Genomic DNA, 27,857 nt, shown 5'->3' with positions numbered 1-27,857 from the left:
TGATTATAAAAGTAGCTGATAAAATTGAGCATATATACGATGAATTATTACAACAATACCTTAATTTAGGATTACTTTGTGCCTTAAATGCACTTTACTGCCTTCAGTCAGTTTAGGATTATGCATAATTTAACTGATACCAACATCCTCAGAATACTTCATAGGCATACTGAAACTTCGCCTGTTCCATTCTGGAGTCTGGGATGGTGCTCAGATGCTATATATAGAAACAGTTCTAGCTCAACAAGTATGTGTAGGCAGTGAGTGAGGATGGTAGTTTTAAATCACAGGGTAAAACTGGGCTTGCTTCCCAACAAAATGCAGGCTGGGAACGAAGCAGGAAGGAAGGCCTGTTTATCAATGTCTTACGTACAACTATGTCTGAGTAGGCAGCTGAGTAACACAATGTTCTGTTGTGTAAAGTTCCTCTTCTAGAGACAGGCTGACAATGTGAGGAAAAACTCTTTGGGTAAGTGACAGGGAAGTATAGCAGCAGAACAGTAGTTCATAACATTAACTTTTTTGCTGCGTCTGACTGCAGGGATTGTAGTTGAGTTTTGGCTTTGTTTCTAGTGGTTTACAAGCTGTTGCCAAATTCAGTCTTCTCAAACTGTTTGTGGACAAAAGCTGTTTAAATCTGAAGACGTTTAATGTTTTTAAAAGATTTTTAAAAATCTTCGGGATTCTTTCTAAAGCTAAAAAAATTGTTCTTCATTTCAGAACATTGTGTTGGCCTCTTTTTCTAAAATATTGTCTTCCTATATTGTGTGTATTGTTCCTAAGTCTTAAAAGGCTAATGATACTGATAGTAAAAAGAGACAAAATGTTTTCTAATATCAAATCGGTCTTCTAAAAACATTTTTAAATCTTAAGTTTTACATTTTGTAGATTCTGCTGCAGGTTCTGATCACTTTTTATTTTTATTTAAACAATATAACTTCTGAAGTTATTGCAATAGGGGCTGTGGAGATAAAAAGTGCGGCCAGTACAGGTGGTCTCCTGTGACCATTCTGATGCTTAGTGTTCAGCTTAGCTCGCTTTTATGAGCAGTTTGAAGAATTCATGTTTCAGACTGTGTACTTGTGCACCTATTAGTAATATCTGATTAACATGTACAGTACTTGTATTTTTGTGGGTAGTGAATTCCTTTAGAATATGTTATGTACATAACTTTTTTAAACATCTGTGTAGTGGAGTGTGAAAATATGAATCGTTATGATAGACAAGACAGAAATACACGACAGCAGCAGGATGGATTCTGGAAGAGGACACCGCAGCGTTGGAATACACAAGACCACTGTCACTTTGGCCATGTAGGCCACTTTCCACATGGTAAAAATGACCTGAGCAGGTAAGGACTGTGTTGCACCTCTTCTGATGGAGTTATTAGAAATTAATGTATTATGATGTGTGGCTTCTTCTGTTGAAGGACAGGTTATAGCATTTTCAGAGAAGTGGTGTGCCTATGATTAGATTGTTTTGAGAGAAGATGACACTTATACTGGTACTGCTCTAATATTCCCTTCTTTAAACTCAGATCTTTGCCGGGGGTTGTAATTTAGATGCAAATATTTTGCCCTAGGGTGGGACTAGTTTCTCTGTGTTAAACAATATTATAAATGAACAGTCAATTTCTGCATATGTGCTCAAGGGAAAATGCTTTGCTGGTTTCATTGTTCCAGTAGCTGTCATGTGACATGGGAAAGTGTTTCTATTTTATTAAGAAGTAAATAGTCTGGCATTTTTTGCAAGGCAGCTTTGTTTTGTGAATGTTTTTCTCTACTCGGCAATCTAAATGAATATAGCTGATGCCCTTTAGTACTCTGCAATTTTAAAAATTGTTTACAGCATTAATAATAATACACACACACACAATACTAAAATGCTCTCTCATTAAAAACAGAGCTCACAGATTTTAGCTCTAGATTAAGACTGCTCTTGATTTTATCTAAAATATTTCTTGCAGGGGCTCCAGCCACTTAGAGCCTTCTATTGGTCACTTTGAAGGCTATGGAGCACCAAACATCTACCAGACGCCTAGACAGTTGGTGGGCTTACGGGAGAACACGGTGATGCTTGATGAAATGACCCTTCGGCATATGGTTCAAGATTGCACAGCTGTAAAAACTCAGTTACTAAAACTGAAAAGATTACTGCACCAGGTTAGTGTATTATAAAGAGAAGAAAAGTGAGAGAAAGGTGTCTGTTTTAATATACCACGGTTTTTCTTTTATTATATAATGAATGATAGCAATATTTAAGATTTTGTTCTAATTAATTTATACTTAAAAAGTAACTTATACCTTCCAAGTACTACAAAAGTGTTCCAGTTAGAAGCCCTGTCTATATGTTTCCACAAAAATAGACACAGCTATACTGTTGTTGTATGTTTTTTTTTTTTTTAATTGAAGGAAAATTGGTAAATAAGCGATCTTTTAATTTTTGTGAATTCAAACAAAGCATGGAGTTCAGTGCAGGTAAGACAGATCTCCTGACTTAATGGTGAAGTCCAAGATGGCAGCAAAGTGTAGAATCTTCCTCTTCAATTCCTTTGTCCAAATGCACATCAAAGAATTCAGCTTTTTGCCCAGGGTAAAATTCTTGAACTCACTTGCCTGCTTGCTTTTCACCTTATCCATATGTCTGCACAATGTGCTTATCGACCGCTGGTTAATTATCTGTTCACGTGCAGTGCTAAAATTCAGTCTGCTCTTTAGTACATAAAAAAAAGATGAGTTACTTAAAATGTCTTAAGAGGCTTCTTTCATGTGTCTACAAAGCTTGACAAATAAGTGGCAGAGTTAATAAGCTAGAAGATGATTCTGCAAAGGCTTGAATCTTCAGTTTCAAAGATACTCTCTTAAAAATTAGACAGGAAGAGAAATTCAGGCAAACTTTGGAGGGGAACAAGTTTCTTCTTAAGATTTTTACTTTAGCTCCTAGCTACATTTGCCAACCATTGTTAAACTCCAAAGAACTTGGGTACTTTAACTTTTAAAATTCTTTAAGTCCAAATGTGCCAAAATTAGTAGAAAAGGAATTGATTTATATTTACAAGTCACTAATTCAAGGAAGAACTTCAATTAGCCTAATGCATTCCTTTGCGAAAGGCAAATGGAAAGTTTGTCGTCATCAGGAGATTGCCATTTTAATAAAAAAGAGTTTAAAGTGTGCAGTTTTTATGGGGAATTCAGTAATAGTTATCCAGTACCACATTACAGGCTGTCTCCTGCAAGGAGCCAAGCACCTCAGCTCTTAGCTTTAGTAAATTTGAAATGCAGAATAACTATTGGATTGCTTATTGATTGCAACGAGGCATGGGACAGGCCCACACTGAAAATGCAAATGCCCAATACTAATTTATATCTTTTGTCAGATGGTAACCATAAGAAAGGAAGCAGAAGTTTGTGTGTGTGCCTTTTATGCATACATATATTTAAATGTTGATTTGTACTTAGACCCTCTTCATTAACAGTGGCAATATCACTTTTAATTTTGGACAGACTTAAGAGCATAGAAGTGAGACAGTGAGGTCAGACAGGAGCAGGTTACAGACTTTAGTAGAAGAGATGTTGTAAATTTCAAGATTGTGAGCCTAGGAGACAGACAGGATGGGAGTTAATAATGGAGAAAGAAATGGGAGGCAAAAAAGAGGGAATAGGCAGAAAAATGAATCTTCTGTTTTGGAGAGGTTGGGTCGGATGTCAGAAGCAGCTGAATATCCAAGACAATGTCTGAGAGGCATCTAGAGATGAGACTAGGCAGAGAGAGACTTTAAGATTCATCAACACGGAGGTGGTAGTTTAAACAGTAGGAGAAAATTAGGTGCGAGTAAAGGGGAGAGTGTGTGGAAGCTTAATGTGTGTGGACACCAACAAATGTGTGGAGAGTGTGGACACCAACAAATGCAGGGAAAATAAGTGAATTTGGTGCAAATAATGGATTTGTTGAAGCAATGGTTCACAGAGTGGGAGGACCAATAAAGCAGAGGGTCATGGAAGTTAGGAAAAGAGGGTGCTCCATATCTAAAGCAGTAGGGAGATGTAGACGATGAGGATAGAGAAGCGTCCCTTAGATGTATCTTGGAGTTCTTGACTGATTTCACTGAGGTCAGTGTTATTGGAGGATGGAATCCAATTTGGGGGTGGATCAAGAAGAGAATTGGAAGAGGAAGTAAAGGCAATGAGAACGAATAGCATGCTGCAGGATTTTGGAGCTAAAGAAGAGAAGGGAAATAGGATAGTAATTAGAAATGAAAGTTGTATTCAAGTGGAAACAAAGCATGATGGAAAATAGGCCAGAAGCAGTGCAATGAAGGATAAAGGAGAGAGAAGGAATTAGGTGAAATCAAGGAAATCAGGAAATGAGTGGTTCATGGTCCCTTCTGGCTTTGGAATATATTTTGATCTAGTTTGTCTTGCTGGATAGCAGGCCATAGAACTTCTAAAATATATGCTTGAGGAATTATTTTGAAGAACATCCCAGTCGTGATTTAAAAATGATCAGTGATGGAGAATCTCTCATGACCCTTGGTAAACTGTTAATTACTGTCACCAGTACATCTTACTTCCAGTCTGATTTGTCTAGCTACAACTTCCACCTATTTGATCATGTTTTACCTTTCTCTGTTAGGTCAAAGAGTTTATTAAATATTTGTTCCCCATGTAGATACTTATAGACACTTATGGTCAGCCTTCTTTGTTAAGCTAAATAGATTGAGCTCTTTGAATCTATCACTATTGTCAAAAATATAAAGGGAAGGGTAACAACCTTCCTGTATACAGTACTATAAAATCCCTCCTGGCCAGAGGCACAAAATCCTTTTACCTATAAAGGGTTAAGAAGCTCAGGTTATCTGGCTGGCACCTGACCAAAAGGACCAATAAGGGGACAAGATACTTTCAAATCTGGTGCGGGGGAAAGTTTTGGTCTGTCTGTTCTGTGTGCTTGCCGGACACAGATCAAGGAAGCAAGCAATCCAACTCCATTAGAATTAGTAAGTACTAGCAAGGGAATGCATTAGCTTATTTTTGTTTTGGCTTGTGATTTTCTCTGTGCTGAGAGGAAGGTTTATTCCTGGTTTTCTTTTTGTAACTTTAAAGTTTGGCCCCGAGGGAAATCCTCTGTTTTTTTTTTAATCTGATTGCCCTGTAAGATTATCTTCCATTCTGATTTTACAGAGGTGTTTCTTTTACCTTTTTTCTTTATAATAAAGTTCTGTTTCTTTTCTTTGTTTTTTTTTTAGTGTCCTAAAAATCCCAAGGTTGCTCTGTGCTCATCTTGTTTATTCTCAAGCCTCCCAAGGAAAGGCGGTGTGGGGACTTGGGGGCGGGGGATATTAGGGGGAAGTAGACACTCCAAGTGGTCCTTTCCCTGAGTTTGTCTAAATCACTTGGTGGTGGCAGCATTACCTAATCCAAGGTACAAGGGAGAATTTGTGCCTTGGGGAGTTTTTAACCTAAGCTGGTAGAAATAAGCTTCGGGAGTCTCTCATGCGGGTCCCCACATCTGTACCCTAGAGTTCAGAGTGGGGAGGAAACCCTGGCAACTATGAGGCATGTTTTCTAATCCTTTAATCATTCTTGTGGCTCTTCTCTGAACCATCTATAATTTATCAACATCCTTGAATTGTGAGCACTAGAACTGAACACAGTATTCTAAGAGTGGTCACACCAGTGTCAAACATAGAGGTAAAACAACCTCTCTACTCCTACTTGAGATTCCACTGTTTATAAATCTTAGGATCACATTAGCTCTTTTGGCCACAGCATCAGACTGGGAGCTCATGTTCAGTTAATTATCCACCATGACCCCCAAATCTTTTTCAGAGTCACTGTTTCCCAAGATAGAGTCCCCTATCCTGCAAGTATGGCCTACATTGTTTGTTCCTAGATATATACATTTACATTTAGCTGTATTAAAACATATTTATGTGAGCTCAATTTACCCCATGGTGTAAAAGGGACAGGTTGAATGGTAAGAGCAGATGGTAAGGCTTGGAGCCTGTCAAACAATCGATTGGAAAAATGGGAATTAAGGCTTTTTATCTGATCCATAATAATATGACCTTCTGCTTAGTTACTGCAGAACATATGATATGCAAACTCACAACTAGTTGGTCACATGTAATACTTCAGCACCAATACCATTTTTAAATTGGGGATAGAAATCTAGAGGGTATACTCTTGCCAAAGTGAAGATTTCAACATTGTGCAGGTTAAACTCCTTGTACCTTGAAGTAGTATTGCATCAGCTCTAAAAATGAATTGTGTGTACGTCCCCCAATTGGATGTTAAAAGTTGCAGCAGAAGATGTTACGATTATTTCATTTAAAGACATTTGATTATTTACAAAGAACTACTGTATCACATACACACAATATCCCAATTAGATTTTAAAATGCATTGTAAAGGAAGCTGTTGAAGACTCACATTTGTAGTTGACTTAGGACAGTAAAATCTAAAATGTTCTGACAGTCTAACCTAGTTTCAGATCCAAGAGTAAACAGAAGTTTTATTTATAACATTAGCAACAAAATTTTTCTATTACTTCCCTCCTCACTCTGAACTAACTCTCTAACCCTGATGTACCCTTGAACTAGTGTGTTAGAATAGCTATGTAAACAAAGGATTGCGGCATGTATCCTACTAGAACCCTTACACCAACATTGCCCACCACCTCCAACAGCTCCCTTGACTGGCTGTTGTGCCTCCCACGCCCGCATTTCTCATCCGACTCCAGCTCCCATTAACTATTCGACAAAGTTTTAGGAACAGATCTTGTGAACAGATTAGCAGAGCTGGGAGATCTGCCAGAAACTTTTCTGAAATGTGGGAAAATATCGCTGTATTAGCCTAAATACTGTCACTTTTCTTAATTTTCTTTTCCATTTAGTTTTAATATTTGAAATTTTTTCTTAATCTTAGACATAGGTAAGGCTCACTGTAACCTGTCAGATATTGCTGTGTCTACAGATCTAAGAAGTGTCAGAGTTCTCTCAAAATGGATTCTTGGGCAAAATTTGTAAAAGTGTCCATTGGCTTTCACTGTGACTTAGGGTCCTAAGTCACTTAGGTGTGTGTGGAAAATTTTGCCCCTTTTAAGTGTCCTCATTATACCTTGTGAGTGGTGCGGTAATCATTCAGGGATATATACTTTTGAATTAAATCTCTCTCAACTTTAGGCTCTTCAAAGCTGTATGAAAGAATACAAAGCTTTCTGTTCTCTATGGCCTAAGCTGTGTGAATTGTGAACAAGGCTGTAGCTTTCATTTTTGCTATGACTCAGTTAATAGGAGATGATTTGCTTAGTTGCCCCTCCCTGGCTAGGCTTGCATATTGCATAGCAGTTCAACAACAGTATATTTGACTCTAGACTTAGGTAACACCCCTCTTTTGAAAGTTATTTCTCGTCATTCGTGGGAAGTCTACTTTATTGTAAGAGTAATAACCTCCAACGTGGCTTTTGCGTGACTACAGCTGATCGCATTTAATTATCACTCTAAACCTGGGTTTGCAGGACAGGCTCCACTAATTGTTTCACATACACTGCTGTACCAAAGGCTAATCTTTTGGTTATTCAAATATAAAATTAAAATACATACACATGTAAATTTGTGAAGGAGTTAAGAAAATGTGATATGCTGTCTAAAATGTTGCATTCCCTGACTCTTAAAAGCTTTTAAAATAGTTTTAATGATGCCTGGATTTTCAAGAGATTGCTAATGGGATACGGAAACTTTTACCTCTAAAAGCATTGCTTCAGATTTGGCACTGGTAGGTAGGAATCAATAGTGTAAGGCGATGTCTACACTAGCACTTTTGTGGGTAAAACTTTTGTTGGTCAGGGGTGTGAAAAAACCCACCCCCTGACTAACATAAGTTGCACTGACAGAAGCACCGGTGTGGACAGTGCTTTCCTGTCGACAGAGCTACAGCTGCTCGTTGGGGGTGGTTTAATTATGCCAACGGGAAAGCTCTCTCCTGTTGGCATAGAGTGGCTACACAGGATATGCTGTAAGGTGTTTAATGTAAACATAGCCTAATTGTTCTTTGGCAGTTCTGAAGTGGCCTCAGTTCAGTTCCGAGTTGGCACATAACCTTGTTGCAAAAAACCTGGTGCACGCTTCATTGAAACACCCCAGCAAAAAAGTGAAGCCATAGCACCTGCAAAACTCTTCTTGATCAATTTATTATCTTTTCGGGTTGTCAAAACTTTGAAAAACTGTGTAATATATTAAGAAATATTTATGTGAAATGTTGGTTAAAATGGGATTTGCTAGTTGTGACTATAGGGTATACTAGTATTTTAGGTAGAGTGAGAGCTGTTGTCCCAGTCTTCAGGGGTAGCTAAAAGTTTTTATTTTGCGTTGTTGGTGTTCAGTGCCTTCCTATTTGTTCCTGACAACTTGACCTTCACCACCTATTGCTGAAATAAACAGAACTGCCACTTGCTTTCTGCTCACCTTTAGATACTAGTAACAGAAACAAGTGTTAAACTTTCTTTGAGAATATATTGTACTTGAAACTTTTCTTACGATCATTCTATGATTTTACTTAAATACAATACTGATTAAGGAAGCATTGTTAGGAAAGGTTTCAGAGGAACAGCCGTGTTAGTCTGTATTCGCAAAAAGAAAAGGAGTACTTGTGGCACCTTAGAGACTAACCAATTTATTTGAGCATGAGCTTTCGTGAGCCACAGCTCACTTCACGAAAGCTCATGCTCAAATAAATTGGTTAGTCTCTAAGGTGCCACAAGTACTCCTTTTCTTATTGTTAGGAAAGTAATCTGTGTTCTCTATTAGATTAGCTGGTCCCCTGTGGAATTTTGAAAAAACCCCACCAAAACCAAAAACCATTCGATTCCTATGTATTAGCCTTTAAAAAAAAAAAAAAGAAAGAAAGAGAAAAAAAGACTGGTTCTCTGTTTGAGAAAATCATCAGAAATCAAGCAACAGAAAACGCAACATTGCTAAATAAGAATGTTGCTATTCATAAACTATCTGAAATGGGTTTTCTGTGGAAAAACAAGTTATGCAGTGAGCATTACTAAATGGCTTGTCTTCATTATCTTCTCTTGTATTTGTGGAGCATGTGCAGTAGAGAATAATGGCCATAATATTCAGTATACTCACAGGAGGGATTATATTTCAAACTAGACTGGAAATACTCCATTTTAGGAAATTAATTTTGAAAAAAAAAAAAAATCAAGAAACCAGTTGTTAAAACCTTAGAGTCAGATGTGACTAAACTTAAAATGTTTAGTCTCAGCTACTTAAGAATCCCATAATACTGACAGAAGTTGAGGTATACCCTTAAACTAAAATAGTAGTAGGGAAAAGAGGAGGAACACTGTGGTTAAATAAGGTTCAAAACATAGTTGGAGCCAAACAGACAATGGAAATCCAGCTGAAGTTCAACCAATAGGAAGGACCATAAATTGTGGCAGGTGAAATGGAAGATGGAAACTAACATGGCTAAGACAGAATATGAAAAGCAAATAGCTGAAGGGGGTGGGGGGAAAGGAAAGAGTGAAATTAAGTATGTCAGAAGTAGGAAGTCTTTTGAAAGAATCAGTGGGTTTGCTGGACTGCCGGAGAGCAAAGGGAGCAATTAAGGAAGATAGAACACTGTGGAGAAACTACATGATTTTTTTCATCAGTCTTCATCACGGGTGGGGAGAGCACTGCCTCCAGACTACTCTTTTCAAGTAATGAAGTTGAGGTATTGTCAGATTAAAGTGTCAAAAAAGGGAGCAAATTGATAAAGCAAAGAGCAATAAGTAAAGATTGCTGCACACAAGGGTTCTGAAGGAACTTCAAAATGAAATGGCTGGACTGTTGATATCAATAGGTAATCTTTTTTTTTTTTAAAGTTATTCTACTGTACAAGGGCACTGGAGGATGGCAAGTACCTAATTTTAGAAAGCTGCTGGATTGATCTTGGGAATTGCAGTCTAGTGAACCTTAACTCAATAAAAGGAAAATTGGTTAAAACCATTAAAGATAGAATTCTAACATGATCGAATTCAAACTAGATAAACACAATATGGTAGAAACAAACAGCACAATTTCTCTAAAAGTAAACTGTGCCTCTCATCTACTGGAATTGTTTTAAATGTTAATTAAACAGTGGGTAAAACAACGTACTGTTTTAATATGTCTGGACTTCCAAAAAGCCTTTCACACAGTCCCTCATAAGAAGCTATTAAGGAAGAAAAGTACTATTCTCTTGACCTGTGGAACTCATTGCTACAAGTTATTGTTGTGGTCACAATAGAGTTTAAAAAAGAATTAAACATTTTATATTGATAATGAGAACATACAGGCAGGCTATTAAAATAAATTAGGAATATAATCAGTCATGGTTTAGAGCATAAGGAAATCACTATCCTACAGGGGATAGGAAAAACATGCAGTATGGGCAAGTTATTCCATAACTGTCAATTCTGGGTCTGCTTTCACCTTCCTACAAAAGATCTGGTATTGCCTACTGTCAGAAACAGAATACTGGACTAGAGGGACCACAGAAATTGCCATACTAGATCAGACCAATATTCTTGTAAGTTGGATAAATAGGAGAAAAGACAAATTCAGCAATGCGGTTTGACCTGCTAAGTTTTGTTCACTTAAATTTAACTGAGGTACTAAGTTCATAGAAACCTTTGCATAAGTTTTGACAAAGAAAATTTAACACACTAAATATGGAGTTTTCTGGTTTTGGGGTTTTTTTTGTTTTTTTTTAAGCAACTTCAAATCACTGGGACAAGGATTTTCAAATCCATTATTACTTCTGAAATGAAAGTATGGTGTGAAAAACCTATCCATACTCCCAAAAGAAGAAAAAGGTATGTCCTATTTTCACAGGGACCTCTCTTTTATGCTGGAGTGCCTCCTCCTGTCTGTGTTTTGGGATTAGCTCTTTTAGCCTGACACCTTCTTTTTGCGGTTTCTTGGCCCCTTGTCTCATACTTTCGGTCTGCAGCCCTCGCTTGTTTTTCAGGAGCTGCAGTGCTTCACCTTTGTGGCTCAGCCCTCCGGCCAAGTCACAAGAGTATTTCCCTTCCAGGGAACTATTCAGGTCTTCCTCACAGTCCCAGGCAGTCCGTAAATCTGCAGCCCTGGCTGGGCCGCTCTCTCAATGGCAAGAACACATTGTCTCACACAGCCTCCAAATTCACTGCCCAGATTGTGCCACTCACTCAGTGACTGGTAGGGGAACCCAATTCTGCCCTCTACTCTGAGTTCTAGTCCAGGGCCCCATCTCCAGAAGCAAAGGTCTGGGCAACCACGAACCTTCCTGCTGATCCCCTCAGCTCCTTCCTACTTGCCTATCCCAGGCTTGTATTCTCCACCCTTCCAGCTAAACCCCTTTCCTCTGGATCTGCCAGACCAGGGGCAGGCAAACTTTTTGGCCTGAGGGCCGCATCGGGTTTCCAAAATTGTATGGAGGGCCAGTTAGGGGAGGTTGTGTCTCCCCAAACAGCCAGGCATGACCCCGCCCCCGCTTCTCACCCCCTGACGGCTCCCCCAGGACTCCTGCCCCATCCGACCCCCGCTGACCACCCCGGACCCTCCACCTCTGACTGCCCCCTGCCGCCCCATCCAACGCCCCCCTCACTCCTGACTTGCCCCCCCCGGGACTCCTGCCCCATCCAACCACCCCTTCTCCCTGTCCCCTGACCACCCCCAGAACCCCTGCCCCTGACTGACCCCTGCCACCTCATCCAACCCCCCCCCTCCTTCCTGACTGTCCCCCCGGGGACCCCTGCCCCATCCAACCCTTCTGTTCCCTGCCCTCTGACCACTCTGACCCCTATTCACACCCCTGCCCACCACCCCCAACTCCCCTGTCCTCTATCCAACCCCCCTGCTCTCTGCGCCGTCTAGAGCACTGGATCAGGCCGCAGCTCTGCAACTGCGCTGCCCGGCTGCCCAGAGCGTTGCACCGGTGGCGTGGTGCGCTGAGGCTGCGGGGGACGGGGGCTGCGGGGGAGGGGCCGGGGGCTAGCCTCCCAGGCCAGGAGCTCAGGGGCTGGGCAGGAGGATCCTGCCGGCCGGATGTGGCCAGGGGGCCATAGTTTGCCCACCTCTGTGCTAGACAAACTCCTCCATTTGGGTCCAAATCCCTCTCTCTCCTTTGTCCCAGGGAAAGTGAGTACAGCTCTTTTCCTTGCAGCCTTTCTACTACCAGCTCCCTGGCCTTAAAGAAGCCCTGCCTTTCCTGCAAAGGGGAGCTCCCCCAGATTAGGGCTTTTCTCAGTCTAAATGTCCTCCTGTTTGCAGCCTAACAGGTTAATTGGCCTATCTGGCCTACGTTCACCCCTTCAAGGCAAGTGTGGGAAGCACACCCCTATGTATATACATTAGATCGTAACAGACTAGTAGCAGCAGCTAGTTTCATCTTGAATATAGTATTGTATTAATTTAATGCCTTGGTTTCTTCTCTAACAACCAATTGTGGTCTAGCCAAATACCCTTATTTTAAAACAAGTTTAAGTATTTTAATTAAAAAAAAAAATTCCATAAAGCAACATTGGTGTACTCTGCTAGCGATACGCCACTGGATTCAAAATTTCCAATTTTTAAAATCCTCATTTCAACAAGAAGTTCTTAAAGTCACTCTTCTGGGATACCAGTACTAGTTACCATTAGTTACTAGAAACAGCATTTCACCCAGTGTGTGTTAGTCTGTGACCTCATGGATGCTGATTGAACAATGGGGGATAACAACACTGCACTGTGGAAAATGAAATTCTGACTTACCGAAAGAGTCATGTCTTTTTCAGCTTCACTGGAAAACATACGAATAATTCAATATAGGCCATATGGACAAAGGATGGAATTGGTAAGGGGGACTTGAGCCCATCACAGTGACAGGTCAAAGAGAGACCCACATGCGGCGATGTACCTAGGCCCCTTTATTGTCTTAATTCAGCCCTATCTCGAGTCAGATGTATGCCTGTTATCCGTGTCGTGAACCCACAAAATGTGCTTTCCTTCGATACGACTTCTATTTTTTCAATTATATGGGAGCCTTTGCTGCTCTTCATTTTTTCCAATGACTTTTTTTGAACATACGCTTGTAATACTGTTTATAACACTTCCTTATTAAATCTCTTATCTTATGAAAATATTCATGTTTAGTTTTTTCACAATCTAGGCATTCACAAGTAAGTGGTATGGCAGTAGAGCAGGATGACAGATCAGAGCAGAAGAAAAGTTGGGTGGTTTTTTGGTTTGCAAGGACAGCATAGTCATGATTTGTGTGTCTTTGAAACATTTCTTCAGAGAAAAAGGAATCTTTTAGATAAATTATTCAATTGAGAAGTTGGGAAGACTGCAAAGTAGGGCATGCTGTTGATTTACAAATCAGTGATAGAAGCACAAAGGTTTAGTGTTTGTGTCAATCTGCATTTCTAGTCTAGAATGTTTTGCTGTAGTTAATGTGAGATTCAAACATCTAGGAAGATCAAAATTAACGGAACTATGTTTTTCTCTGGAAGTTTTTTTGATCCCTATGTTGATTCCTCTTCACCGCATGATGAGAGCCTTGAACATTCTAAGTAATGGCAGTATGAAATGGAAACTGGTCTCTATAGATTATGCACTGGAAAATAGAATGGGGGTTGGTGAGGATCCATAGGGGAGACCAGGCATGTCCTGTGGAGCTACCATATCCTCCACAACAAGAGGAGTAGGAAAGGCTCTTGTTCCAATGCAGAAATGTTGCACTTTTTTTTTTTTCTGTTCATGAGATGCCCAAAGCTCCTTTGTGATGTTGCTCAATTCTGGCAAAAATACTTATTCTTTCTGTTCTGAGGCTTGGTTGTTTTTTTTAATTGACACATGTTTATTGTCTAAAGATTAATTGTATTTCAGGATTGGGGTGAATGTAGTTAAGGATTGCTGTATTTGTAATAGCTGTTTTTGTCTCTCCTGCAGACTATGGCAAGAGACTTTTCTTTCCCTGCTCAAAAAAAAAAAAAAAAAGCAAGCTTCAGCATTTTTGAATGGGCCTTTGTTTTCTTCTGTTCCAACATAAATGATGCCTATCCATCATCTACACCAGTGTTTCTCAAACTGGGGTCCAGAGGCCCTGCTGATCAACTCCTCCCCACTCCCTCCCAGCCTCCTGCACACCGGGAAACAGCTGTTCAGCGGTGTGCAGGAGGCACTGGGAGGAAGGGGGAAGAGCAAGGATGGGATGCGCTCGGGGGAGGGGGTGGAAAGAGGCGGGGAAGAGGAGGGAGCCAGGGATGGAGTGGGGGCAGTAAGAGGTGGGGTGGGGGGGGAAGAGGAGGAGTGGGGGCGAGGTCTGGGGCTGAGTGGTAGGCTTGTGGGGGGGGTCTGCAAAAATTTTAAAATCAAAATGGGGGTCCTCAGGTTGCTAAAGTTTGAGATCCACTGATCTACACCATTATATGTGGGACTGGGCTAGGCTTCAGGATTTTCAGGTGGATAAATTGGGGCAATTCCAAATTTAAGATTATCAAAAATGTGAAAATGTTAGGAAATCTTCAGGTAAACACTGCTGTAGAAGTGCTAACATTTAGAGTTTTACAAGGGATAATGGTTCAAATAAACAAGAGGACTGGTAGCAATAAGCCCCCAGCCACTGGCGGATTTTGTAGTACTTTGTATACGTTAACTAATTGGCAGAATGGTAGAACAACAAAAAGAAAAGGAGTACTTGTGGCACCTTAGAGACTAACCAATTTATTGGAGCATAAGCTTTCGTGAGCGACAGCTCACTTCATCGGATGCATACTGTGGAAAGTGTAGAAGATCTTATTATATACACACAAAAAGCATGAAAAAATACCTCCTCCCACCCCACTCTCCTGCTGGTAATAGCTTATCTAAAGTGATCGCTCTCCTTATAATGTGTATGATGATCAAGTTGGGCCATTTCCAGCACAAATCCAGCAGGAGAGTGAGTTTGTGGGGGGTGGGGGGGTGAGAAAACCTGGATTTGTGTTGGAAATGGCCCAACTTGATTATCATACACATTGTAAGGAGAGTGATCACTTTAGATAAGCTATTACCAGCAGGAGAGTGGGGTGGGAGGAGGTATTTTTTCATGCTTTTTGTGTGTATATAATAAGATCTTCTACACTTTCCACAGTATGCATCCGATGAAGTGAGCTGTAGCTCACGAAAGCTTATGCTCCAATAAATTGGTTAGTCTCTAAGGTGCCACAAGTACTCCTTTTCTTTTTGCGAATACAGACTAACACGGCTGTTACTCTGAAACCTGGTAGAACAACAGTAACTAATTGTGAAAACTTGTAGCAAATAATTAATCAGAACACCCCTTGAAGGTAAGTAACTTTTCCGATTTTATGGATGGAGGAAACTAAGGCCTGGCCTACACGGCAGGGGGGGAATCGATCTAAGTTACGCAACTTTAGCTATGTGAATAACGTAGCTGAAGTCAACATACTTAAATCTACTTATTGTGGCAAATGGACTGCTGACGCTCCCCTCGTCGACTCCACCTGCACCTCTCGCTCCGGTGGAATCCTGGAATCGACGGGAGAGTGCTCGACGGTTGATTTATCGCATCTTCACTAGACCCGATAAATCGATCCCTGCTAGATCGATTGCTCCTGAGGTTAAGTGTAGACATCCCCTAAGAAAGGTTGGGATTGGATTAAAGGTGATAGGATTAGAGCTACAGAGCCAGGATTAGAATGGCTAAATTCCTTGTGCTGTGTGTACGAAAGTAAAATGGTCTTGTGGATTACTTGTTATCAAGCTGCCCTTCTTTGTAGCTCGACATTGATGCTGATTGGTCAGTTATAGAGCCAGTATGGCTGCAAGTGGCCTGCTGGAAAGCAGCTTGCAGCAAGCTCATAGCCTTCAGCAGCAAACCTGAGCAACGCTGTTCTCACAGCTGTGAATTTGTCTGGGTTCCCCTCAAATTAAAGGAATGGTTGTTGAGTTTTTTCATGGACCTCAAAGTAGATAGTCTAGTGCTAATGAAAAATGAGGCAAACCATCAACTCCAATGGTTGACTTATTTTCAAGGCTGTCTTCACAAGGAAAACTGAGATTAACCTGAATATTTTTGGCCCCCAAGATAAGCAGGGAACATCACAGGCTTCACAGATCTTCAGAGGCTGGCTCTCTAGGTAAGCCTACTGTACATAGTTTTAGTTAAACTAGTGAATTGGGTAAGGAGAGGTATTCTTGATGTTAGTTTTTAAAGCCATAGGATACTTCAGAATTTGTAAGAAAATAGCACTATGGAAATCAGTAATTGAAACTCGTATGCTTCATTCAGTTTTCATATTAGTGAGTCCAATATTTTTTTGTTATTTCTCCCCCATGTTAAATAACTGCTACTTTGGGTAATAGCAGAGCATATCAACTTCACTACTGATTGCACACAACATAACTGCTATTCTCTGCTATTTGAAGGCAATATTTTATAATTGTGTTAGAAATTACAGTTTATACTGGCCCTTCCATTTATACTGAAAAGACTTAAAATAAGCAAACAAATAACTTTAGAAAATTAGAAGCTGGAAAAGGGAAAATGGGTTTGAGCCCTATTTTAACTACTTTATGATGTATCACGGAGATCTGAAATTTCTTTTAAAACAATCTATCAGAAATAACAGTAATATGAAATCCTGCTTTTATTGAGAAGTATTGGTTTTTTTATTTTTGCATGACTGCAACAGTCTTAAAACCCCATCATTTGAACTATGAAGTCTACTCCTAACAAATTAAAAGGCATGGTACTTTGGGCTAGTTAGATCCATAAAATGCTACAGGCTATTCCACTTCTCAACTCTTGGACGAGAGAACTCAGATATGATGTTGGTGCTAGTTTTTTTTTGTTTGGATGCATATTCTTGTTTGTATGGAAACTTATAGGTTTGTTATGAGAAAATATGTAACCCAGGAGTGGCAGATTTTTACCTTCATTCACTGATCAATATGCATGAAAGATCACAGTACAGACAGCATTAATAACAAAGGAGCTAAAAGACCAAAACAATTGTCTTGAATACATTATGAAACATTTTTCATGAAAGTTTTATATATAAACAGTATAAGTATCTTTATTCAGTTCTACTTGCGATTTGGTGTTGTGAGAAACATATAGATGTAGGTTTTGTTGGTGTGTTTTTACTGTTAGCTTTTAAGGTGTTAATGGATGAGGTAGTTATTTGGATTCTCATTAATGGTGACTCATCCAAACAAAATGCAGTTTACCTTAATTCATTTTCACAGTGTGATCTTGGACAGAACTCATCCTAGTTGGAGGTAAGATTTTTTTTTTTAGCCTGATTTAATTGGCCCCATTCTTTCTATGAGTGTGTTGTATTTCTAAATAAAATCATAGAATATCAGGGTTGGAAGGGACCTCGGGAGGTCATCTAGTCCAACCCGCTTCTCAAAGCAGGACCAATCCCCAACTAAATCATCCCAGCCAGGGCTTTGTCAAGCCTGACCTTAAAAACTTCTAAGGAAGGAGATTCTACCACCTCCCTAGGTAACGCATTCCAGTGTTTCACCACCCTCCTAGTGAAAAAGTTTTTCCTAATATCCAACCTAAACCTCCCCCACTGCAACTTGAGACCATTACTCCTTGTCCTGTCATCTTCTACCATTGAGAATAGTCTAGAACCATCCTCTTTGGAACCACCTCTCAGGTAGTTGAAAGCAGCTATCAAATCCCCCCTCATTCTTCTCTTCCGCAGACTAAACAATCCCAGTTCCCTAAGCCTCTCCTCATAAGTCATGTGTTCCAGACCCCTAATCATTTTTGTTGCCCTTCTCTGGACTCTCTCCAGTTTTTCCACATCCTTCTTGTAGTGTGGGGCCCAAAACTGGACACAGTACTCCAAATGAGGCCTCACCAATGTCGAACAGAGGGGAACGATCACGTCCCTCGATCTGCTGGCTATGCCCCTACTTATACATCCCAAAATGCCATTGGCCTTCTTGGCAACAAGGGCACACTGTTGACTCATATCCAGCTTCTCGTCCACTGTCACCCCTCGGTCCTTTTCCACAGAACTGCTGCCTAGCCATTCAGTCCCTAGTCTGTAGCGGTGCATTGGATTCTTCCATGCTAAGTGCAGGACTCTGCACTTGTCCTTGTTGAACCTCATCAGATTTCTTTTGGCCCAATCCTCCAATTTGTCTAGGTCCCTCTGTATCCTATCCCTACCTGCCACTGTATCTACGACTCCTCGTAGTTTAGTATCATCCGCAAATTTGCTGAGAGTGCAATCCACACCATCCTCCAGATCATTTATGAAGATATTGAACAAAACCGGCCCCAGGACCGACCCTTGGGGCACTCCACTTGATACTGGCTGCCATCTAGACATGGAGCCATTGATCACTACCCGTTGAGCCCGACAATCTAGCCAACTTTCTATCCACCTTATCGTCCATTCATCCAGCCCATACTTCTTTAACTTACTGACAAGAATACTGTGGGAGACCGTGTCAAAAGCTTTGCTAAAGTCAAGAAACAATACATCCACTGCTTTCCCTTCATCCACAGAACCAGTAATCTCATCATAGAAGGCGATTAGATTAGTCAGGCATGACCTTCCCTTGGTGAATCCATGCTGGCTGTTCATGATCACTTTCCTCTCCTCTAAGTGCTTCAGGATTGATTCCTTGAGGACCTGCTCCATGATTTTTCCAGGGACTGAGGTGAGGCTGACTGGCCTGTAGTTCCCAGGATCCTCCTCCTTCCCTTTTTTAAAGATGGGCACTACATTAGCCTTTTTCCAGTCGTCCGGGACTTCCCCCGATCGCCGTGAGTTTTCAAAGATAATGGCCAATGGCTCTGCAATCACAGCCACCAACTCCTTTAGCACTCCCGGATGCAACGCATCTGGCCCCATGGACTTGTGCACGTCCAGCTTTTCTAAATAGTCCCTAAACACTTCTTTCTCCACAGAGGGCTGGCAGCTTACTCCCCATGCTGTGTTGCCCAGCGCAGCAGTCTGGGAGCTGACCTTGTTCGTGAAGACAGAGGCAAAAAAAGCATTGAGTACATTAGCTTTTTCCACATCCTCTGTCACTAGGTTGCCTCCCTCATTCAGTAAGGGGCCCACACTTTCCTTGGCTTTCTTCTTGTTGCCAACATACCTGAAGAAACCCTTCTTGTTACTCTTAACATCTCTTGCTAGCTGCAGCTCCAGGTGCGATTTGGCCCTCCTGATTTCATTCCTACGTGCCCGAACAACATTTTTATACTCTTCCTTGGTCATTTGTCCAATCTTCCACTTCTTGTAAGCTTCTTTTTTATGTTTAAGATCCGCAAGGATTTCAGTGTTAAGCCAAGCTGGTCACCTGCCATATTTACTATTCTTTCGACACATCGGGATGGTTTGTCCCTGTAACCTCAATAGGGATTCTCTGAATTACAGCCAGCTCTCCTGGACTCCTTTCCCCCTCATGTTATTCCCCCAGGGGATCCTACCCATCAGTTCCCTGAGGGAGTCGAAGTCTGCTTTCCTGAAGTCCAGGGTCCGTATTCTGCTGCTTACCTTTCTTCCCTGTGTCAGGATCCTGAACTCGACCAACTCATGGTCACTGCCTCCCAGATTCCCATCCACTTTTGCTTCCCCTACTAATTCTTCCCAGTTTGTGAGCAGCAGGTCAAGAAAAGGTCTCCCCCTAGTTGGCTCCTCCAGCACTTGCACCAGGAAATTGTCCCCTACATTTTCCAAAAACTTCCTGGATTGTCTGTGCACCACTGTAGTGCTCTCCCAGCAGATATCAGGATGATTAAAGTCGCCCATGAGAACCAGGGACTGCGATCTAGTAGCTTCTGCGAGTTGCCGGAAGAAAGCCTCATCCACCTCATCCCCCTGGTCCGGTGGTCTATAGCAGACTCCCACCACTACATCATTCTTGTTGCTCACACTTCTAAACTTAATCCAGAGACACTCAGGTTTTTCTGCAGTTTCATACCGGAGCTCTGAGCAGTCATACTGCTCCCTTATATACAGTGCTACTCCCCCACCTTTTCTGCCCTGCCTGTCCTTCCTGAACAGTTTATAACCATCCATGACAGTACTCCAGTCATGTGAGTTATCCCACCAAGTCTCTGTTATTCCAATCACGTCATAATTCCTTGCCTTCACCAGGACTTCCAGTTCTCCCTGCTTGTTTCTAAGGCTTTGTGCATTTGTATATAGGCACTTGAGATAACTGCTGATCGCCCCTCATTCTCAGTATGAGGTAGGAGCCCTCCCTTCACAGACGTTCCTGCCTGTGCTTCCTCCCGGTATCCTGCTTGCCCACTTACCTCAGGGCTTTGGTCTCCTTCCCCCGGTGAACCTAGTTTAAAGCCCTCCTCACTAGGTTGGCCAGCCTGCTCGCAAAGATGCTCTTCCCTCTCTTTGTTAGGTGGAGCCCGTCTCTGCCCAGCACTCCTCCGTCATGGAACACCATCCCATGGTCAAAGAATCCAAAGCCTTCTCTCCGACACCACCTGCATAGCCATTCGTTGACTTCCACGATTCGACGGTCCCTACCCCGGCCTTTTCCTTCCATGGGGAGGATGGACGAGAACACCACTTGCGCCTCAAACTCTTTTATCCTTCTTCCCAGAGCCACGTAGTCCGCAGTGATCCGCTCAAGGTCATTCTTGGCAGTATCATTGGTGCCCACGTGGAGAAGCAGGAAGGGGTAGCGATCCGAGGGCTTGATGAGTCTCGGCAGTCTCTCCGTCACATCGCGAATCTTAGCCCCTGGCAAGCAGCAGACTTCTCTGTTTTCCCGGTCAGGGCAGCAGATAGATGACTCAGTCCCCCTGAGGAGAGAGTCCCCGACCACCACCACCCGCCGCCTCCTCTTGGGAGTGGTGGTCGTGGAACCCCCAACCTCAGGACATCGCATCTCATGCCTTCCAACCAGCGGAGTCTCCTTCTGCTTTCTCCCCCCAGACGTATCATCTGGTCCACTCTCTGCAATGGTACCTGTGGAGAGAACATGAAAACGGTTACTTACCTGTGTCTGCGTTGCTGGTACCCGGACATTCCCCCTTCTTCTTCTGGAGGTCACATGTTGCCAAGCTTCTTCACTGGCTTCTTGGCTCCGCTGTGCAACCTGCTCTAAATCTTTAGAGCTTTGTGCCCATAGAAGCATATCCTGACTTTTGTCCAGGAAATCCTCAGATTCTCGTATGCAACGCAGGGTCGATATCTGTTGCTCCAGACCTTCAATCTTCTCTTCCAATATGGATACTAGCTTGCACTTTGTACAGACAAAGTCGCTTCTGTCCTGTGGAAGACAAACATGGCACATCCAGTGCAGGTCACAATAGCTGAACACCCCCCCCTCCATATCACCTTCCTACTCTGAGCTTCCTCAGAGAAGCTGGCAAGATGTAAGCCTCACTGGGCTCACCCCAGGAGAACTCCCAGGCAAACTCCTGCTGTGTGCTGCTCTGTTGTTCCCCATTGCTCAGCTGGTCCGCTGCCACTTAGCTGGTTCATGGAGCTCTGGCTATTTTTAAACAGCCAGGCTTCCCTGAAACAAACAAACAGACACTCCTTTTATAAGAATCACATCTGTCCCAGTAGATTCTTACGAGCAGAGTATTTTAGTTAGTATAGGAATGACTTTGTCCCAGTGGTTTTAATGACTATATTGAGTTGATTTTTATAAATGGAGTGCACTGCATGTATAAATAACTAAATATGTCACGCTAAAGAACAGGAAATTGAGATTTGAGATATACTTTATTTGGTTAATTGTTAAGTATACAGTGACATCAATTTGAATTCAACCACTATTATTTCTATCAACAAGTAAGATGAAATTTTAGTAAAAAATAAATTAAAAACTTAAACTGAAGTCACTAGTTTGTTTGTTTATTTTAGTGGAGTACAAGACTTCTGTGATTGGTAAATTGCAAAGTTTAGAGGAATAGTAATGTATTTAGGTATGGTATGCTTTCCAAAGAATTCTTGATTTTAACTGATGATACCAAATAGCCTCATTATTCTCTAGCAGTCTGAGGTTCTGATTCAGGAAGATACTTAAGCGTGGGACTAGTCCCATTGATTTGCTGAATTGGAACCTTAATGAATAGATCTCCTCTAGTTTTGTAGGCTGCAAAGAGAAAATGGGTAAATGGTCCAAGTGAAACTAATGCAAATTATGGTAGTTAGATTTTACCTTAGCCCTATATTTGCCTTTCTCTGCTGAAAGCTTCAAAAGCTTAGCCTCATACAAGAGCAGGAAACTGACAAACATTTTCAATCTCTGTACAAACTGCAAATTTCAATACTGTATTTTAATTAGTATAATCAGATTTTTGCAGAGAATCCCTAAGGTGTAATGATTAGTTTACCTGACTAAGGTGGTAATTGGTATGGACTCTGAGATCTATTAATTTATGATGGCTTATTATGAGGATGACGACGTCTGTCTTTTAACTCTTCTGGTCTCTTAGAGATTTTACTTTTTTTTCTTTTTGAAAGGAATGGAATAACAGTGTAAATGTTTTTAAAGTACTTTTTCCTCTCTTACCAAATGTATTGCTTCTCAGTGTAGACGCATATTAAAAAAAAAAGTAAAAAATTATATATCAAGTACCAAACTAAATGAAACAGCAGAAGGCACACTGTTACATGTGTCAAGTAAATTGAATGGTAATATTTTCAATATCAAATGGGGAAAGCTTGTGTGTCTCACCAAGAGAAGTTGGTCCAATAAAAGATATTACCTCACCCACCTTCTCTCTCTAAAAAATTATAGTCCAAAAAAGAAATCTGAGGCCAGATCTTACTTATTGTGTCTTCGTGCCTATTCAGGGATGTGACCTGCACAATTTTAGTCAAATGGGGTTTTTATGGCATCTTAGGGGAAATCAGAATTAGAGGCAGGTAAAGCACTCTGTTATTAACCACCAATATTTTATATTAAATACTACTTCCCACCCTAAAGTATAGATGTGACAATTACAGATGCAGGCTTGAAAATTTTAAATCAGCACTTCAATATTTGTTATATATACTTCAAATATATTGTAAAAGTACACTAAATCATTTAGAGTAACGTAAGTTGCATTAGAGAACATTTAAATTTCTGAAACAAAGAGCTGTTAAGTATTATATCTTGGTGTATAGCATTTAAAATTAAACCCATAACATTCATTAACGCCATTCTAAGACAATAAAGTCAGCTGATCTGTAATGTGACCCTTAACAAAAATGCAGATTTCTTTGGAATGAAATTAACTTTCTGTGTGGGTTGTAGACTCACTGCTTCATATTCCACTTTAAAACTGAAATAAAAATGTCGTGAATAAATTCAAGTGCCACTCTAAGTAATAGCCATTGTGATTGCAAAATGGAAGTCAGCTCAATTCTTAATTTAAACTGATGAGAACTGACTGCTTAGATTTAATCCCAGGGCACTGTAAAAGAACTGTGCCTTTTGAGTCTTACTCTGTTGTCACCAAACTTGTACTGTTGTACAAAATAAACACATTGCACGTAAAGTGGCAAAAGTTATTTATGAAAATATGGATGTTGCTCTTCAGAAATGTAGCAATTAAGAGGAGTGAGTGGGGGGGGGCAGCCTTTTGTCTTTTAACTGTGTTAGTTTTTCCAGTAGGAAGATGGAGGGGGAGAGCACATGTATTATGATTTTATCGCTATAGATAAGATGTGTGGATACTTTTCCAAGTGTCATGACTTACTTGGGACCACTTCTGATTTCAGCTCTGAGGCTCTGGTTTCAGCAAGGTACTTTAATACATACCTAACTTTAAGCACATGAGTAGTCCAGTTGACTGCAACGGGGCTCCTAAAAGTTAGCCAGATGCTTAAGTACCTTATTGAGTCAGGACGTAAAAGTCCAGTAAAACAAATTGGAAGAGAAAAATCCCAACAAAAATAATTAAATTGAAAATATGTATGGAAAACGAGTGTCTCAGATTACTGGTAGTCATAGCCAACAGAAAAGGACAATCCTTAAACAGAAGGATGTGGATATAAAGCAGCAATGATCGATCTTTTGTCAAAACAGAGATTGCTTGGTTTAAATATCAATGCAATCAATGTCATTTGTAGGCTGTGTAGAAACAGTTTCTGTATTATAGGTTCAGTTTTCAGTTTTCTACGTGGCTAATTAAATGTGAGACATTCCAATGTGTAGAACAGAAACACAATTAGTGTGTTTCCTTGTCTAAACTTGAATAAATGTCAGAAGTAATCATAATAGGACTACTGGGAATGGAGATTTATAAGCTGTTTATCACGCGTTTTAAATTAATTAGAAAATAGTTACAAATAGTATTGGATTAATTTTCTGTTTTCTCTAACAGCACCACTTTCCAGAATCAACTTTCAATTAAGGAAATTAGGTAACATTGTCTTGTGCTGCTGCTGATTTTATTATGTAAAATTCAAATTAGGCATATTTGGAAAGTATTTGTTTTCGAGTTTCTTTGGATTTACATCAAATTGTACTGAAGCGGTCCTCATTGCAAAGAAGTGTTTTATTGAGTAGCTACATTAGGCACAAATGTGACTAGCCTAATTATATTTACACACATCTACTATAAAAATATATATTTAACCTTTTGATATTCCTCGATAAGTAATAAAATATTCCAGTTATTTAGAAAATGTCAGTTGAATAAAGAACTTATGTATGTATGTATGCGTGTTGCTGTTTGATATGTTGGTGGTTGACTTACTAAACGTAGGTCCAATGTTACATGACCGCATAAGAGAACAGCTTCATTTTATGCATTATTACATATTTCTGAAAATAAAGGTTTACATTCAGTTATTCAAATTTCCCAAAAGGTGACACATGACTACATATTATATCTACCCAGTCAAAATGTAGTAAGTCTTAATAGCTAGTTGTAGTTATTCTTGCTAATCCTGTTTGAAGCTCCCTTTCTTTACATAGGGAAAGTGGTGCTCCTTCTGGTGCTAAACTTTTCATGTTGGCAATACAGCTGAAAAGAAAGAGGGAAGCAGGAAAACAGTGAACTCCTTCTAAAATAACTGTATTTGTAGTCATTATTGTGCAGAATAGGGTGCTGAGGTTCCAGTGGACGTATATTGTTAGACCTGTGTACTGTAAGCATTGGAAGTGACTCATCTAATCATGGGAAGAGCAATGAAAATGAACTTGCATTTTGCTTTGATTCTGAAAATATAAAAGTGTATGATAGGGCTTAAAAAGACTATAACACATACAAATCTTTTGTTGCTGATGTGACATATCCTACGCACGTTAATTCCTTTTGTAATGAAGTCAGTAGTTTTAACTAGAATTCCTCTTTAGTTGTCTGCATGTGCGGGTGACAAGAATTATTCGAGGCCCCTTTGACAGTCTTTTTTAAAATGTATGCAAATTAATTTTAAATTGTACGTTGAATTTTCTATAATAGTTTTAATTTCCCATGCATAAACTGATACATGTTTCTTTGTGTACCCTTTTTCCTAACTGCATATAACTACGGGGAAAGGCATAACCATTTAACATAACATTTAAAAGGCATTTGCCGTGGAATGAAATCCACCAGGTACTGCTTGCTTCTTACTGAGGCCTACCAGTACCTTATTCCTTTAAAAATCATCCTACAAGTATCTTAATCAAAGTGGACCATTATCTGCCCATATGAGCATATTGCACAGGTGACAAGCTGCACAGAAGAACTAGCAGCAGCTGGTGAAGTGAATGGCACTCTATATGCCCTGTGAGGTTTAAGATAAATTACAGTCTCCACCAAGTGGTCAAAAGCCTTCAGTAAGAAAAGCTGAAATGAAATTTGACCCTCTTGAGGATCAATAGTCAGACAGTAAAAAGAGCAGACGAGAGGTCATTGTAAGGAGCAGGGTTGTATCCTGCAAGTGTAAATTCAATTTAAACTTTATTATAACAAAACCATTTTTTACAAAAAATATGTGGTAATTTCTACATGGTGTTTAAGGATGCTGAGGGTTGTGATGTATGGCTGCTGCTGCTGCCAGTGGATACTGGCAAATGGAGAAGCAAACATGTAAAGGAGAATCTCATAAAAATACTTTACCAGTTCAAACTACATTGTAATTTCTTCCATATAACTTTTTTGCTAATTTTTATAAAAGCATCTGAAGACCTCTCTTCATTCAGTGACAAGTGCTCTGTGTAATTTAATAGCAAAATTCTATGGGAAGTAATTCACATTACGGGGAAAAACACGCATATCCATGGTAATTATTTTAGTAAGATCCATTCGGTTTGTTTAATCAGTCTGTGGCTATAGAGGTACATTTGCACTCATGAAATCTAATAGTATGACCAGAACTCTTTGTTTTGCCTGGTTACAAGCAGATTGAAGGAAATGCAGATCATATGAGTTCTCCAAATGCTATCTGAGGCATGTGGGGATCACTGAGCAAATATCGAGAAACAAACAGGATCAGTCTTCATCCTTCCAAGTGACCAGGATAGCAACCACAAATAATCCCCTTCCCTTTCAGAAGCTAATGAGCTAGGCAGAAAGAGAACCCTTTTTCTCTATAGCATGGGAGCAGGAGTGAAGCCTTGAAGAACCTTAAAATAGTGTGTTGCATTGTAATGTTTGTGTTGTGTAGTGATTTGAGGCAACATATGAAACGTAATACAAATGTGGTAACATGACATGAGACTCTCTCTCCAATGATTTTGTCTGATTTATTCTTTGACATAACTGGCTTTTTAAGACTGAGTATCACTGGTACAGAGCATTTCACATTATCAGCTGTTTGTCATGGCTGTTTAAATGCTTCAGGAAGCAGTCATGCAATTATCTTTTGTCATCTTTTCAGGATCTTTGTAGTTGTACTGACTGTGCTTAATTTCAGAATGCAGTGCTAAAAATAAAATGTGCTCTCTCACTCTGCACCATATTGGGCTGATTTAAAAAAAAATTAGGGTCTGATAGTTGTGGATTCATTCTGTATTAGTCAACCTATTAACAAGCAAAAATATTTAAGTTTAAGAAATAATCCCCAGTTGAGGTAAGAACTATTTTAGTATAACTTAGGTGTGAGTCACATTTTAATATTGGTCAGACATGTTATATTTTTTCCTAATTATTGCAACTCTTAAATAGAGACAGATGCATGGGATTCTGAAAAGTGAAACATTGCAAATGTAGCCTGGTTTTCAATAACAAGGTACACTATTTCAGGGCTCTTTGGTCCACCACTCCACTGTGTCCCTCTCACTAATTTTTCTGAACAGGTATTTGGAACCATTGGGGACCAGGTTTCTTGTTCTAAGTTATAGCACATGTATGTGGTTCACTATTAGTACTATTAGAGATGTTTTGACAGACCATCCTTCTATAAGGCACGAATTGTAAGTGAAGAGATGGTATTAGCTAAACAGTACAATAGTAAATATAAGTACAGTGTCACAGCATTAAAAATACATTTTGTTCCAAAACTGCATAATTGCAATTTATTTTGCTTTGTAAGAATAGTGGAAATGCAATGCAAATGGTGGTGCAAGGAAGAATGTCATGAATGTGATCTAAAAAAGCATGTTAGGGGTTTCACTTTTTTTTTTTTTTTTAAATAAAGCTTGTTTTAGTTTTGAAATGTAGCTCTTGATTCTTGTTCATTGCATGACTTCTTAAGTGGTATCGAAAAAGTTAATCTCAACTCTCTTAATATAATGGCAAGGCTCACAATTTTTATACTTTGGTGTCTGAACCTGACTTTGGGAACTAGCTATTCAGCAAATAAACAGAATGGGACTTCATTTCTTTCCTTTTCTCTGGCAGAATGATGAGAATGTCTCTCTTCAGGACATCCCACTCTCAATACCATCAAGCCCAGAACCACAGGATGTTGAGCCTATATATAAG

General features: G+C 40.1%; 1 protein-coding gene across 8 annotated transcripts in view; it reads left to right on the top strand.

Annotated features, from left to right (window-relative positions):
- The window catches only part of CCSER2 (coiled-coil serine rich protein 2), a 136,579-nt gene that overhangs the window by 64,717 nt on the left and 44,005 nt on the right, over positions 1-27,857 (top strand). For all 8 annotated transcript variants that reach the window (XM_048857474.2, XM_048857475.2, XM_048857473.2 and 5 more), the window contains exons 5-7: positions 1,192-1,351; positions 1,967-2,162; positions 27,774-27,857. In XM_048857474.2, the coding sequence (XP_048713431.2) occupies positions 1,192-1,351; positions 1,967-2,162; positions 27,774-27,857 (440 nt within the window). The remainder of the gene's footprint in view (positions 1-1,191; positions 1,352-1,966; positions 2,163-27,773) is intronic.

The sequence above is a fragment of the Caretta caretta genome, chromosome 7, assembly GCF_965140235.1.
Source record: "Caretta caretta isolate rCarCar2 chromosome 7, rCarCar1.hap1, whole genome shotgun sequence".
Classification (NCBI taxonomy): domain Eukaryota; kingdom Metazoa; phylum Chordata; order Testudines; family Cheloniidae; genus Caretta; species Caretta caretta.
Note: the sequence above shows the minus strand (reverse complement) of the source record. Positions and strands in the feature narration are given on the sequence as shown.